The 17,238-nt window shown below is 41.7% G+C and overlaps 2 protein-coding genes across 2 annotated transcripts; both read left to right on the forward strand.

The window, feature by feature from the left end:
- Nucleotides 1-12,882: 12,882 nt before the first annotated feature.
- Nucleotides 12,883-14,192, forward strand: LOC146735233 (uncharacterized). The gene is made up of 2 exons (XM_085507405.1): nt 12,883-14,097; nt 14,133-14,192. The coding sequence occupies exons 1-2, from the start codon at nt 12,883-12,885 to the stop codon at nt 14,190-14,192; spliced, it is 1,275 nt and encodes a 424-aa protein (XP_085363531.1).
- Nucleotides 14,193-14,349: 157 nt separating this feature from the next.
- Nucleotides 14,350-15,156, forward strand: LOC146735234 (uncharacterized). Its single transcript, XM_085507406.1, has one exon. It carries the CDS (start codon nt 14,350-14,352, stop codon nt 15,154-15,156), a length of 807 nt encoding a protein of 268 aa, XP_085363532.1.
- Nucleotides 15,157-17,238: the final 2,082 nt, after the last annotated feature.

The raw sequence follows: 17,238 nt of genomic DNA on the forward strand, positions 1-17,238 counted from the left end.
TATGGTCAACCACAGTAGGTTTGTCAGTGTATGGTCAACCACAGTAAGTTTGTCAGTGTATGGTCAGCCACAGTAGGTTTGTCAGTGTATGGTCAACCACAGTAGGCTAGTCAGTGTATGGTCAACCACAGTAGGCTAGTCAGTGTATGGTCAACCACAGTAGGCTAGTCAGTGTATGGTCAACCACAGTAGGCTAGTCAGTGTATGGTCAGCCACAGTAGGCTTGTCAGTGTATGGTCAACCACAGTAGGCTAGTCAGTGTATGGTCAACCACAGTAGGCTAGTCAGTGTATGGTCAACCACAGTAGGCTAGTCAGTGTATGGTCAACCACAGTAGGTTTGTCAGTGTATGGTCAACCACAGTAGGCTAGTCAGTGTATGGTCAACCACAGTAGGTTTGTCAGTGTATGGTCAACCACAGTAGGCTAGTCAGTGTATGGTCAACCACAGTAGGCTAGTCAGTGTATGGTCAACCACAGTAGGCTAGTCAGTGTATGGTCAACCACAGTAGGCTAGTCAGTGTATGGTCAACCATAGTAGGCTAGTCAGTGTATGGTCAACCACAGTAGGCTAGTCTGTATGGTCAACCACAGTAGGGTTGTCAATGAATGGCCAACCACAGTAGGCTAGTCAGTGTATGGTCAACCACAGTAGGCTAGTCAGTGTATGGTCAACCACAGTAGGCTAGTCAGTGTACAGTCAACCACAGTAGACTAGTCAGTGCATAGTCAACCACAGTAGGCTAGTCAGTGTATGGTCAGCCACAGTAGGTTTGTCAGTGTATGGTCAACCACAGTAGGCTAGTCAGTGTATGGTCAACCACAGTAGGCTAGTCAGTGTATGGTCAACCACAGTAGGCTAGTCAGTGTATAGTCAACCACAGTAGACTAGTCAGTGCATAGTCAACCACAGTAGGCTAGTCAGTGTATGGTCAACCACAGTAGGCTAGTCAGTGTATGGTCAACCACAGTAGGCTAGTCAGTGTATGGTCAACCACAGTAGGCTAGTCAGTGTATGGTCAATCACAGTAGGTTTGTCAGTGTATGGTCAACCATAGTAGGCTAGTCAGTGTATGGTCAACCATAGTAGTTAGTCAGTGTATGGTCAACCATAGTAGGCTAGTCAGTGTATAGTCAACCACAGTAGACTAGTCAGTGCATAGTCAACCACAGTAGGCTAGTCAGTGTATGGTCAACCACAGTAGGCTAGTCAGTGTATGGTCAACCACAGTAGGCTAGTCAGTGTATGGTCAACCACAGTAGGCTAGTCAGTGTATGGTCAACCACAGTAGGCTAGTCAGTGTATAGTCAACCACAGTAGACTAGTCAGTGTATGGTCAACCACAGTAGGCTAGTCAGTGTATGGTCAACCACAGTAGGCTAGTCAGTGTATGGTCAACCACAGTAGGGTTGTCAATGAATGGCCAACCACAGTAGGCTAGTCAGTGTATGGTCAACCACAGTAGGCTAGTCAGTGTATGGTCAACCACAGTAGGCTAGTCAGTGTACAGTCAACCACAGTAGACTAGTCAGTGCATAGTCAACCACAGTAGGCTAGTCAGTGTATGGTCAGCCACAGTAGGTTTGTCAGTGTATGGTCAACCACAGTAGGCTAGTCAGTGTATGGTCAACCACAGTAGGCTAGTCAGTGTATGGTCAACCACAGTAGGCTAGTCAGTGTATAGTCAACCACAGTAGACTAGTCAGTGCATAGTCAACCACAGTAGGCTAGTCAGTGTATGGTCAACCACAGTAGGCTAGTCAGTGTATGGTCAACCACAGTAGGCTAGTCAGTGTATGGTCAACCACAGTAGGCTAGTCAGTGTATGGTCAATCACAGTAGGTTTGTCAGTGTATGGTCAACCATAGTAGGCTAGTCAGTGTATGGTCAACCATAGTAGTTAGTCAGTGTATGGTCAACCATAGTAGGCTAGTCAGTGTATAGTCAACCACAGTAGACTAGTCAGTGCATAGTCAACCACAGTAGGCTAGTCAGTGTATGGTCAACCACAGTAGGCTAGTCAGTGTATGGTCAACCACAGTAGGCTAGTCAGTGTATGGTCAACCACAGTAGGCTAGTCAGTGTATGGTCAACCACAGTAGGCTAGTCAGTGTATAGTCAACCACAGTAGACTAGTCAGTGTATGGTCAACCACAGTAGGCTAGTCAGTGTATGGTCAACCACAGTAGGCTAGTCAGTGTATGGTCAACCACAGTAGGCTAGTCTGTGTATGGTCAACCACAGTAGGCTAGTCAGTGTATGGTCAACCACAGGAGGCTAGTCAGTGTATGGTCAACCACAGTAGGCTAGTCAGTGTATAGTCAACCACAGTAGACTAGTCAGTGCATAGTCAACCACAGTAGGCTAGTCAGTGTATGGTCAACCACAGTAGGCTAGTCAGTGTATGGTCAACCACAGTAGGCTAGTCAGTGTATGGTCAACCACAGTAGGCTAGTCAGTGTATGGTCAATCACAGTAGGTTTGTCAGTGTATGGTCAACCATAGTAGGCTAGTCAGTGTATGGTCAACCATAGTAGTTAGTCAGTGTATGGTCAACCATAGTAGGCTAGTCAGTGTATAGTCAACCACAGTAGACTAGTCAGTGCATAGTCAACCACAGTAGGCTAGTCAGTGTATGGTCAACCACAGTAGGCTAGTCAGTGTATGGTCAACCACAGTAGGCTAGTCAGTGTATGGTCAACCACAGTAGGCTAGTCAGTGTATGGTCAACCACAGTAGGCTAGTCAGTGTATAGTCAACCACAGTAGACTAGTCAGTGTATGGTCAACCACAGTAGGCTAGTCAGTGTATGGTCAACCACAGTAGGCTAGTCAGTGTATGGTCAACCACAGTAGGCTAGTCTGTGTATGGTCAACCACAGTAGGCTAGTCAGTGTATGGTCAACCACAGGAGGCTAGTCAGTGTATGGTCAACCACAGTAGGCTAGTCAGTGTATAGTCAACCACAGTAGGCTAGTCAGTGTATGGTCAACCATAGTAGGCTAGTCTGTATGGTCAACCACAGTAGGGTTGTCAATGAATGGTCAACCATAGTAGGCCAGTCAATAACTGATCATCCATTGTAGTTAGTCAATGAATGGTCAACCACAGTAGGTTTGTCAATGAATGGTCAACCATAATAGGCCAGTCAATGGCTGATCATCCATTGTAGTTAGTCAACGAATGGTCAACCACAGTAAGTTTGTCAATGAATGGTCAACCATAGTAGGCCAGTCAATGACTGATCATCCATTGTAGTTAGTCGATGAATGGTCAACCATAATAGGCTAGTCAATGACTGGTCATCCATAGTAGTTAGTCAATGAATTGTCAACCATAGTAGGCTAGTAAATGAATGGTCAACCATGGTAGACTAGTCATGACTGATCATCCATTGCAGTTAGTCAATGAATGGTCAACCATAGTAGTTAGTCAATGAATGGTCAACCTCAGTAGGTTTGTCAATGAATGGTCAACCACAGTAGATTTGTCAATGAATGGTCAACCATAGTAGCCCAGTCAATGACTGATCATTCATTGTAGTTAGTCAATGAATGGTCAACCACAGTAGGTTTATCAATGAATGGTCAACCATAGTAGGCCAGTCAATGACTGATCATCCATTGTAGTTAGTCAATGAATGGTCAACCATAGTAGGTTTGTCAATGAATGGTCAACCATAATAGGCCAGTCAATGACTGATCATCCATTGTAGTTAGTCAACGAATGGTCAACCACAGTAAGTTTGTCAATGAATGGTCAACCATAGTAGGCCAGTCAATGACTGATCATCCATTGTAGTTAGTCAATGAATGGTCAACCATAGTAGTTAGTCAATGAATGGTCAACCACAGTAGGTTTGTCTGTGAATGGTCAACCACAGTAGGTTTGTCAGTGAATGGTCAACCACAGTAGGTTTGTCAGTGAATGGTCAACCATAGTAGGCCAGTCAATGACTGATCATTCATTGTAGTTAGTCAATGAATGATCAACCATAGTAGTTAGTCAATGAATGGTCAACCACAGTAGGTTTGTCAATAAATGGTCAACCATAGTAGGCCAGTCAATGAATGGTCAACCACAGTAGGTTTGTCAATGAATGGTCAACCATAGTAGGCCAGTCAATGACTGGTCAACCATTGTTTTTAGTCAATGAATGATCGACCACAGTAGGTTTGTCAATGAATGGTCAACCATTATAGGCTAGTCAATGACTGGTCAGCCATAGTAGTTAGTCAATGAATGGTCAACCATGGTAGACTAGTCATGACTGGTCTTTTGTGATGTAGAATGACAGCCCCGAGTAGTCCCTATAGTGAATTAGTCGACCATAGTAGACTTGTCAATGTATTAAACTTTATGATAAACAGTTTTTGGAAAGGGCTTCTAATAATATTGAAGGAACTGTGTTGTTCACAGTGACAAACAAAAAATAAGGTTTTGTAATTTGCATGGTCAAAATTTAGACATTATAAAGTTAAATTCAATACTGTCATGACATTTTACCAATCAGTCAATTCTGACATCTTCAATTTGTAGATAAAAAAGTTCATAGTTTAGTTATTAAATATTTTCTAATCTGTCATACTTTGTCTATTCATTCAAAATGATATTATCCAGCCAAAGTAAACATGTGTCTCCCAGTAACACCATGTTTGGTTTGTAATATTTGTTTAAAATATTCCTATTCATATGTGCCGACAATTTACTTAGTCATATTTTGTCTGCCAATTTTCAGACTAAATTTGTAAACAGCTCAAAGTTTAGTAATAAAACAAATAGTCTGCTTATATTGTTTCTATAGTAACTATAATCATACAGAAAAGTACTATGAATTTTATTCCAGTCAGACAGAAAATATAATCATAAGTTGGTAATATTGCTGACTTAATTTTTGAATATGTCATCCACTATCAAATCTGTTAACACGACATACAGTCTCAGTATTTTCCTGGAGTCTACAGTATGAGTTGGCCAGCACACTTTTCATTACCATGGGCATGTACAATCTCACCATATTCCTAGAGTTCACAGTGCAAGTTATATGCATATCTGTGCTCTTGTATTTAACATGGGACATACATTCTTACCATGTTTCAAGACCTCGGTGCAAGTCACATATATGGCCTGTGTTTTTATTAACAGGGGGACATAAAGTCTCACAATTATTAGAGTTCTGTGTGAGTTGCCTGCATGGCCAGCACACTTTTCATTAACATGGGTATGTACAGTCTCACCACTTTCCTAAAGTACTCAGTCCCATGTATTGGGTGCGTCCTTGTCATTAACAGAGGGTCTTACCATATAAATCTAAATTGAGAGGCCTGTATCTTTTCTCCATAAATGATAAGGGTTGATAACACTACATCAGATTCCACTCCAGACTAATTTATTACGTCTTTCATGTACCTGATAAAATGCTACACATGAACTATGATTTCTAATCAATTTTAACTGCATATTTCTAAAAATAACAACCAAAAGAAATAGTAGTCTTTTTATTTTCCTGAATGGAAGAATGATGCAAAACAAAAAAAAATTTTGCAGTTGACAAAGGGTAAATAGTGTTGTATTGAAATTAAGTGGTGCGTTTCTCCTAACACTGATTTGTGTTTAACTGTGTTCAATAGCAAAGTATGCTGGCATTCCAGGGAGCATGTTGCAGGAATTCTGTAAAGCAATGTAGTCGCATGGTTTATGTCTTGCTAATGAAGGAATCACAATTACACATATAGTTTGTATGTATTCCTGTATCGTTATGCTGCTTGAACTGTGTGACTATTTTCTGAATTTCTGTTGGCACAAAGCGTTCAGAACTATTATAATTATGTTGCCTACTGTGACATTAAAAATGTAAGCCTTTAAAGGCCCAATTCACTTGCCCTGGGCAAGTGTGAATTGGAGGTGTGGCTATGCTAATGAGTGTTGTTAATCACTTGCATAGCCTATGACGCATCCTGTTTCAGCAGTTCAACACCACATGACTTTGATTGACAGTAGTTAATTATTCAAGATTAGTATCGTGTCCCTTTCCCCGGTTCGTGTTTTTGACTTATCTGTCAATCTCAGCTCGTACATTATTTATTGTCATAAATACTATGCACAGTCACTGCTGTGATATTCATAGTCACATACATCCACTTTGGCACGACATAATCGACCTGTAAGTTTGTGAAAACGCGTTTTTACCGGAGCTTGGCTGGAGCTGTTTACTACAGCTTGACAAGCAAGGAAATAATCCCTATTGTTTAGGTGCATATTTATAGTATACCTGGGCCTTTAAGCTAGTGATTAAAAGTTGTATCCACTGTTTAAACCTGTTCTTTACTGCATATAGACTAAAAAAATGATTCTTGAAGTTAGTGGTTGAAAGTTGTATCAACTGTTTATACATGTTCCAGAGCTCCAATACAGAGACTTTGAGTCAGTGGCTTATATCACCTGTTTCCTTCTACATAATTTTATTGGTGCTACTTATAAATTTCTATTCTTTTACCACATCCCACTGTGCTTTGCAACTTAACCTCACTGGTATTAAGGTAGCGAGAAGGGAAATTTTCACTTTTTTCTTGATTTTTCAAAAATTGATAAAACGGTTACTTTAGACCTTGATACATCACCCCAGGTTTACAAAAGATCGAAATTGCAAAATAACGTTGCTCAAATTAGTGTTTTAAAACACTAGCAGAAAAGACTACAACTGCCGTTTCGTGGATATTTGCATAGTGTTTATCTTTGGAAGGAATTAAATGATAACATCTTATCTGTATACTCTGTTGTTGACGATTCTGATATAACGGGTGATAAGCTTCCAGTTGCAAACAATGTGTGTTTATCTAACGTCCATTGTCAGCATTATTGTCAGTCGAGACTTCGTCGGAGAAACATGGTCATACAGTACTCATTTCGCCCAACTTTCCGCTTTTACATCGACCGCTTATCGCTTAATTTCCGACCACGCGGTCTTGTCCGACCGGAAACCGACCGCATTTTAATCGCGTTTTTTTTTTCGCTCGCTCGCTCATTGAAAACATTGACCGCTCGCCCAAACACTGAAAACTGGCACATGGGTGGTCGAAATGGTGGTTTTGATAGTAAAGTGTGAACATACAACTAGTATTAACTATTATTACATTCTGAACGACACTTCAAATCTAATAGCTGTATTACACTTTTATCGTGAAAGCAACTGAACTGGGACTTCTTGTTATGTGTTTTGGGTGCTTGTTCTAGATGTAATATTTTTATTTTAATGAGACAGTTACGTGAAAAAAAGCCTAGGTAACTCCTTTTGACAGAGCAGAGAAACGAGGAAATGTTAGTGATTAATTCAAAAAATAACGAAATCGAATCCACATCGGTCCACGTCTGGTAAAATTTGACATTCAATTTTTAAAATTAAGTCACGATCATTGAATGAGCTCGGTCTATACCGTATACGTACCGCAAAAGTGTTCCCACAAAAAATATTTTTGACTAAAAACGGCCACATGCCCTGAAAAAATCGAACAGAGCTTGACATGTATGAATAATTTATTGGGCTTAAATGAAAAACGTGTCAAATTTAGTTATAGCCATAACTATTTGGTGGCCAGTCGATAAACAATTCAAAGTCCTTCAGGGCTGAAAATCATCGACGCTACTCTGGTTTACTTTATTTCACAACTTGCAGAGAAAACTGATTCGCGTGAGCTCTAATGTATCTTAGCCTAGTATTTTCTTTTTGAACTAAGGTCAAATTCCATCAGTTTGTCAAAATATATGTTTTTCAGCGAATAATTTTGAAGCCTGTCACAGCACAAACAACTATGTGAATCGACGCCGGTGATTGGATTGTACGACGACCCTTCAATTAGCGTCAAATATGCTTTGTTACAACATCATTGATTGGCTGAGAGTCACCTGATCGGAGCACGAACTGGGTCACAGAACCATATTTGTCCGTATTATCAACAGGACTTTGCAAAATAACTACACCCACATTTTCAATCATTTTTAGCGCGGAAGTTGCCAACAAATGTAAAAAAAAATCGTGAATTTCATGGATTCGAATAAAATAAATCAAGCGATTGATAAGGATGATTATTAATATTTTCCCCGATGCTCTTCGAATTTTTATTTTTTTTTATTTCAAGGTAAGAAATGGCTAGCTGAAGTTACATCGTCTTCAATGCGGTTGTTTCACCGCGAACAACTCTAGCTCTGTTTTGGGCATGGTTTAGTTTTGCAATGTAAAATAAAATATATATTAAAATAATAATACTTGATTAATTATTTGGGGTTTCAGCCCACAAATTACGGACATGATCTCCATGAATTACGGTCAATGTTTGTCTTCTCTCGGCTGATTGTCACGGTGTTGATCGACGCCCTTCCTAAACTCAGTATAGAGAAACCAACGGGGATCGACATTCCAAACAAACAATCGAAATTATCAACGAAAGACGAGATTTTTCTAGATATTTACAAACATACTGTCATGACAAACATATGTAAAATTAACAAATACACAAAGAGGTGTAATATTAGTGTGCTGGACGCCCTTTCACTTTTAACAGTATACCGCCCTCTTTAGGCGCGGGCGTTACGTTCAGCGTAGGTCAGAGTTCGCTATAACTATTATGGGCTAGAGTCTCATACGCGTACGCCAACTGCGTTTTGTATGACTGAAGATCGCTACATAAAGTCCTTCTAAAAGAACACTAGACTCAGCGAAGTAAGTTATTTTTCTGAATTTATTGACTCATGAGTTGATCAGGCCACCTTAGCTCCGAGTGTCGTAATTTGATAAGTGTATTTTTCGCAATTTCCATAAATTTTTCCGTAAGTCGTTCACGCTCGTTCGTTCAGTCAGCGATGACGTCATTTGAAATGTGATTTCTTTATCCTGTTATAGTTTTCACCGCTTTCTTGAATAAACTGGTTACCCTAACGCAACTGTGTACGAGTTATTTGGGAAGTGGTTGACACCAGTACGAGTACTAATGCACTTGGACCTCGGAATAGTGAAAATTCGCCTGAATATATGAAGACCACTGGAGTACAGCTAGTCTACTTCAAGCAAGGTTAGTCCCAGTGTTAATGTTGTTAATGCTTAACGGAGATTCATCATGGCGTCCATGGAAGATAACTTGCCTACAGATGATAAACAACATGATATTGAACGGAAATCTGAGGATGAAAAGTATGAGGAAAATTCACAGGACAAAGTGCGCCCTCAACGTCAAACAAAAATGACAATGAAGGCTATGATCAATGCTACTACTGATGCAGAGAAAAGCATGGCAGCAGTGTGGACAAGGTTGAAACGAATTCTAACAAACTTGCATGTGTCAACAGAATCATCAGACACACCATTAGCAGAAATTGAACACCTTACCCAACAATACCAAGACACCTGGAAACGTTTGACCACCCTGTATGAACTTGATAGCTCAGATGAAACAAAAGACCACATGGCATACATGGAATCGATATACCTTAGAAATATGCATATCATTGATTCTGAAATCAATGAGATATCAATCAGACGACTTGATCGCACTCCTCCTATCAAGCCATCACGTGGTCATACACTATCTATTTCGGGTTCCATCACGTCCAGAACGTCATCCAGACTCAGCACTGCACATGCCAGAGCCAATGCTGAAGCAGCCGCAGCTGCAAAGGCAGCTGAATATGAGAAAACAAAGGCTAGAGAAGAAGCCACCTATAGGGCCAGAGAAGCGGAGTATATAGCACACATGAAAATCTTAGAAGCCGAAAAGAAAGCAGCCATCACACTAGCGACCGCTGAGGCCTTTCAAAGGGCTGTAGAAGAAGACAACTGTCGACAAATGTACACTTCACCACTACAGTCGGCAAACGATCATGCACAACGTTTTCGTGACCATACTGAACACAATGCAGGTTCACAGGCTCCACATTATTCAGAACAAGAACCCACCTTGGGTGTTCCACACAATCTAACTTACATCAAGCCACATTCTGAGCAAATTAAAATGGAAGTGACAGCCCTAGATAGTCAAACCAACCCGTCAACCGAGGTTAACGATCTAACTCAACCAGATCCTAACCACTACATTCGTCTTTTAGCCCGTCAACGTTTACCTGTACAGGAGCCAGAGGTATACGAAGGGGACCCAATCATGTTTTTACCCTGGCGCCGGTCATTTGAATGCATGGTGCAAACAGCTTGTGTACCCACATCAGAGAAATTGTTATTCCTAGCCAGATATACAAAGGGAGAGCCGAAAACATTAGTAGACAGATTCCGTCTAAGATATGTTCGAGATGCCAGCACTGCCTACATAGAAGCCTGGAAGGAATTAGAAGAGAGATTCGGCAACCCAGCAGTAATCACGGCGGTTATTATAAAAAAGTTAACCTCCTTTCCACGATTTGGAGCTGGCGACTCTCAAAGACTACGTGACCTGGCAGATCTATGCGTAGATACTGAAGCTCATATGGAAGAACTCCCACATCTAAACACACTGAATTCTCCGCATGTATTGAATCCCATAATTGAGAAATTACCGTCATTCATCGTCAACAAGTGGAGAGATAAAGTATCAACATACAAACTAAGCCATGGAACATTCCCACCATTCAGTTTCTTCGCCTCCTACATGAAAAATGTTGCAAGATCACAGAACGATCCTGACATTCCAAAACCTAGCAACTTCGCACCAGAGAAGACTAGACCAATCCAGACAAAAACAACTGCACGTGTACACGCTACAAAGTCATCTGAAGGTGTTAAACAGTGCGTATACCATGAAGTAACCGGACATGATTTATCCGACTGTAAGGCATTCGCTAAGCAATCGATAAATGAAAGGATCGATCTATGCAAGATCAAAGGCTTGTGTTTTAGGTGCACACAGAAACACCTCGCGAGAGACTGCAACTCAAGCATCAAGTGTGGTATCTGTCAGAGCACCAAACACATAACCTGTCTACACAAGCCTGGTGACACAACTAAACATGGTGCAGAAACCGAACCAAAGAAAACTGACACAGCTCAAGCAGTAACATCAAATTGCACAAAACTCATTAAGTGCACAGCTGGACGTTCGTGTGGCAAAATAGTTTTAGCAAAGGTCTACAAACAATCCAACCCAACACATTTCATAGAATCGTACGCAGTACTTGATGATCAGTCCAATGCATGTATGGGGGACACCCATCTGTTTAATGCATTGGAGATACAGGGTCCAACACTTGAGTACGAACTGTCAACATGCAGTGCCAAGGGCGAACGCAGAACTGGAAGACGCGGTGACCACATCATAATTGAATCCATCGATGGCAAGAAGAAGTTCACACTTCCAGTCCTACTAGAGAACGATTACATACCCAGTGACAAAGATGAAATACCTTCACCAGAAATATGTAATAAATTTGATCATCTAAAACCTATAGCCGACAAAATTCCTGAATTGAGAGAACACATTGGTATACATCTCCTTATTGGCAGGAACTGTCCAGAACCACTGAAAGTCAGAGAGACCAGAAATGGACCGACCAACTCACCATGGGCTCAACGCACCGACCTAGGGTGGACGATATCTGGTGAACTGTGTATGGAAACTGTAAGGGGCGCTATCAGAGCTTCAGTACACCGTACAACAGCAACAGTGAACTACCTGGACACACAAATGACAAACAGAACAGATACAACACTCAAATGTGATCACCACTTGTATATTAGAGACCCAGTCACCCCTAAACGTGCCAACATAGACGTATTTGAAGAGACAGCAGATGACGAGAAAGTTGCCCTCTCTGTTGAAGACAAACAGTTCCTTCACATTATGCAAAAGGGTGCTCACACAAACCCTCAGGGAAACCTTGAATTCCCTCTACCTTTCAAACAACATCCGAGCGAACTACCAAACAACCGACAGTCGGCACTCAATCGCTTTAGCAATCTCCAGAACCAGCTCAAACGCAAACCAGAAATGATGCAACAGTACCTGCAGTTCATGGGCAAAGTCATCGAACGTAAACATGCTAGTCCAGTTCCAAAGTCAGAATTGGATGACAACAATTCTTGGTACTTGCCACACTTTGGTGTTTACCACCCTAGAAAATCTCAGATACGAGTAGTATTCGACTCAAGTGCTAGATTTAAAGGTGTCTCACTGAATGATGCACTACTTCAGGGACCTGATCAGATGAATAGCCTACTTGGTGTCATACTGCGATTTCGACGCAAGCCAGTAGGTACAATGGGCGACGTGGAACAGATGTTTCACAGCTTTCATGTCAACAAGGAACACCGTGATTATCTTCGCTTCTTCTGGTTCGAGGACAATGACCCCATGAGACCTGTGATACAATACCGTATGAATGTTCACCTCTTTGGGAACATTTCCTCCCCTGCCATAGCCACACTAGGCCTAAGTAATGATTGCCACAGAAAACCAATCCACCTATGGTGAAGACGTGAAAGACTTCATACACAAAGATTTCTATGTAGATGACGGTTTAACATCTCAACCTGATGCAGCGACAGCAATAAGCCTCATCAAAAGAACAAGAGACATGTTAGCCACCAAGAACATTAATTTCCACAAAATAGTCTCCAATGACAAGGATGTAATGATCGCCCTCCCAAGTGAAGTACGCGCCAAGGACCTGCAATGTCTAGATTTTAGTCAAGATACTCTACCCTCACAGCAATCACTCGGGATACAATGGTCCCTTCAAGCGGACACTTTCACATTCAAAGTGGACTTGAAGGACAAGCCATTCTCACGGCGGGGAGTATTAGCGACCATAAACTCCATCTATGACCCAATAGGAATACTAGCTCCAGTTACAATAGAAGGGAAGTGCATTCTCAAGGGACTCATGTCAGAAAGCCAAGGGACGTGAGATGGCCAGCGTTGGATGGGACGATCCGCTTCCAGCTGAATACCTTCCTCGCTGGACCCACTGGTGTAATAGACTTACATATGCAGAGAAAGTACATCTACAACGCTGTTACATTACACCTGATTTAGGTTCCATAATTCAAAGTGAATGTCATGTATTTTCCGATGCAAGCAATGCAGCCATAGCAGCTGTCGCTTATTTACGACTAGTGAACCAAGATGGTAAAGTTCATGTAGCATTTCTGCTTGGCAAAGCTAAAGTCAATCCCTCACATGCTGTGTCAATTCCTCGCTTAGAACTTTGTGCAGCCGTTTTAGCAACACAATTGGCACAAAAGGTAGCTATAGAAATTGGAAGTACTATAGACCGCACAGTTTATCACACTGACAGTACAATCGTCCTTGGCTACTTGAGCAATCGATCGAAGCGCTTCCACGTATATGTAGCAAATCGAGTACAGAAGATACATAATGTATCTTCACCAAACCAATGGCGACATGTGTCTACCGAACAGAATCCAGCCGATCTCGCAACGAGATCTGTTTCAGCCCAACAACTGATGTCTACTGTATGGCTTACAGGCCCTTCCTTCCTATGGGAATCTGACCCAACATCTGGACCCACAACGGAAAGCATCCAGTATGCAATAACAGAAGAAGACCCAGAAGTTCGAAAACAACCACGCATCCTAGCCACATCTGCCAAACAGCACAAGCCTAACGTTAATTGTCTAGGGTCTGAGAGATTCCGCCGCTTCTCAACATGGACTGCTCTTAAGAGAGCAGTAGCGACCCTTATAATCAAGCTACGGAAACACCAGAGTGACAATAGTGAACTTCCATCGAAGATTGTCACCGCTGCATGTGCAGAGATCATTATCCTCCGCACAGTACAAGAAGAGGCGTTTCCAGATGAACTCAAGGTATTGATGATTGCAGACACAGCTGATGATGGTAACAATAACATAAAACGAGAGAGCCCACTGTATCGACTCAACCCATTCCTGGACAAGGATGGACTCATTCGTGTTGGAGGCAGACTTCGTCAAACCGATCTTGATCTCTGCGGCCGCCATCCAATACTACTGCCAAAAAACAGCCACATCTCTCGACTTATCGCTGAACACATTCACCAAGAGACTGAACATCAAGGTCGTCAACTCACACATGCAGCTATCAGAGCAAAAGGTTTCTGGATTCTTAGCCTACATGACTTAGTAAGAACCATCCTATATCAATGTACAACCTGCAGAAAGCTGAGAGCGAAACGTCTAATCCAAGTGATGGCAGACCTTCCTGCAGACAGAGCTGAAAACACCCCACCATTCACAAATGTGGGGATGGATGTCTTCGGTCCCTGGAGTGTAGTGAACAGGAGAACGAGAGGTGGTTCATCAGAAGCCAAGCGATGGGCCATGATCTTTGTATGTCTATATACAATAGCCATACACATTGAGATCATCAACTCAATGGATACCTCCGCCTTCATCAATGCACTGCGTCGCTTCATAGCCATTCGTGGCCCTGTTAAGAAACTGAGATGTGACCAGGGCACCAACTTCATAGGAGCGAAGAACGAACTAAAAGCAGCACTCGAAGAACTTGACCAGCATCAAGTGCAAAGGTTTCTAACAGAACGCCAATGTGAATGGGTGTTCAATCCACCTCATGCCTCACATTTTGGGGGCATATGGGAGAGACAGATTGGTACCGTCAGACAAGTCCTTAACTCTATGTACGTCCAACTTGGCAAACCGCAGTTCACGCATGATTTACTCTCCACACTAATGGCTGAAGTTTGTGCCATAGTCAACGCTCGACCCATAACCACCATATCTTCAGATGCCAATGACCCGCTGGCACTCAGTCCCAGTATGCTTCTCACAATGAAGACGCAACAAGTACACCCTCCTCCGGGTACATTCATTCAGCAAGACATGTACAGCAGGAAAAGGTGGCGTCGCGTACAGTATCTTGCCGACCAGTTCTGGGTGCGTTGGAGGAAGGAGTTCCTACAAAGCCATCAACCAAGACGCAAGTGGAACAAGACTACCGCAAACATCAATGAAGGTGACGTCGTCCTGTTGAGAGATAAAGAATGCTCTCGCAACGACTGGCCTCTTGCACGTGTCGTGAAGACATACTACAGTGATGACAACAAGATCAGAAGAGCTGACATCATGGTTTGTAGAGACAACGTAAGAAGAATCTACCAGAGACCAATTGCCGAACTCGTTTTGATCCAAAGTATCAAAGAGAACAATTCTGAACATTAGTTGTTTTGATTATAATTAAGTTTAGTGTTAGTGTTCTAGCGTTTAGTAAAAATTACCTCTATCGCTCATTTTTAGACGGGGAGTGTGCTGGACGCCCTTTCACTTTTAACAGTATACCGCCCTCTTTAGGCGCGGGCGTTACGTTCAGCGTAGGTCAGAGTTCGCTATAACTATTATGGGCTAGAGTCTCATACGCGTACGCCAACTGCGTTTTGTATGACTGAAGATCGCTACATAAAGTCCTTCTAAAAGAACACTAGACTCAGCGAAGTAAGTTATTTTTCTGAATTTATTGACTCATGAGTTGATCAGGCCACCTTAGCTCCGAGTGTCGTAATTTGATAAGTGTATTTTTCGCAATTTCCATAAATTTTTCCGTAAGTCGTTCACGCTCGTTCGTTCAGTCAGCGATGACGTCATTTGAAATGTGATTTCTTTATCCTGTTATAGTTTTCACCGCTTTCTTGAATAAACTGGTTACCCTAACGCAACTGTGTACGAGTTATTTGGGAAGTGGTTGACACCAGTACGAGTACTAATGCACTTGGACCTCGGAATAATTAGGTTTTATTTTAGGCTTAGAAATATTTTCTTTCACTCAGCCCATGCATGTAACTGCCATTTAGCTTTACGGTCCTTCAGCATCGGGAGAAAACAACAATAATTATACAAAACACATTGCGAAGACTCAACAATCAGGAAAGAAACCCCAGACAACCCTGTCGTACTTGTGTTGAAATACATTTTGTATTTCACGTCAGAATATTGTTTAAAATAAAATATTCAGTCCAAGCCAAATCGAGGTCAAAGGGTCAGGTTGCGTGCATATAATTATATACAGTTAAAACAAAAAGTGTTTGAACTTTTGTCAGCTGTTCAACATCTATAAAAACCAGAAAGACAATTATAAGACAATGTGAACCTCGGAAATTATTCTGTTAGTCACGGTCCGAATTTTAAATGCGCGCGAGCGAGCAGGTGGGCGGTGATATTTCGGGGTTTGCGCGGTCGAAAATAAAGCGGAAATTGTTCGTCGAATTCAACAAGCGGTTGCAAAAGCGAGAGAAAAAGGTGATTGGAAAGCGAAAGCGGGTGGGAGGTTGTGCGAAAGGAGTACTGTAACTTTGCACAACTTTCTTTTAAATCGTTTTATTTTCAAGTCAATATTCTATTTTACTAATAATTTTTTTTTCTAACGCAATGGCGAAGAAAAGAAAGAAAGCGTTGACAGACGAGGCAAAGAAAAATCTGCCACTCAGTGTCGCACTCTGACACAGCAATTTTTTTTTCAAACATCGGCCATTTTGTTTCACCATGAAAACCGTTTTATTAGATGTCTTATCTGAGACACTTGAAGGATTAGCTTGTTTGTAAACTGTCAGCGTGTACAGTGGGACAGTGATGTTTGTCAGAGGATTATCCCTCGTTGTTCGTTTGCATAACAATGGAAAACCCGAACGTTCCTGGAGTACGGACTCAAATGCCAGCAGTTTTCTTCATTTTTCGCGCTCGAGCTTGAAATTATTCATTATCTGACACTCTTTATGAGTTCTATGATATCAGTGGTTAATATGTTTGGCCATTTTTGGTGTATATTTATAATAATGCAGCAAATCTACAGTGTTTTATTAACCAAAACTGTTTTTCGCGTTTTTCTCGAGTTGAAGTTTTGATCGAGTACGACTCATTGGGACCGCCGCCAAATCATGTGCGTTCGGACTAGGACATTCAAACTCGCAGTTATCGTTCAAAAGATAATGATGGTGCGAAATATGTCTGGGTTTTTAAAGAAAATGCTTTGTCACAGAATAATAGTCTGTTAAAGGTGCCAAGTATGAAATAATTTGGGGACAAAAAAACAAACCTGCATAGAAATCGGAATAATAGGTCTTTTGATTATCAGAGACGCATTTCAATGGACTTGATTACGGACAATGCATAACTTAAATTTCACCAGGAAATTCCGCAGTGTGCTCTCGCAATCGCGTACTTAGTCATTTTTACAAGGTTCGCCATTTTTGATGTCACGTGATAATTATGTAAACAATGTCTGTCCAGTTTGTGCGAACTTGCACCTCTATA

The sequence above is a fragment of the Saccoglossus kowalevskii genome, chromosome 13 (assembly GCF_978046115.1).
Source record: "Saccoglossus kowalevskii chromosome 13, keSacKowa6.1, whole genome shotgun sequence".
NCBI classification, from domain to species: domain Eukaryota; kingdom Metazoa; phylum Hemichordata; class Enteropneusta; family Harrimaniidae; genus Saccoglossus; species Saccoglossus kowalevskii.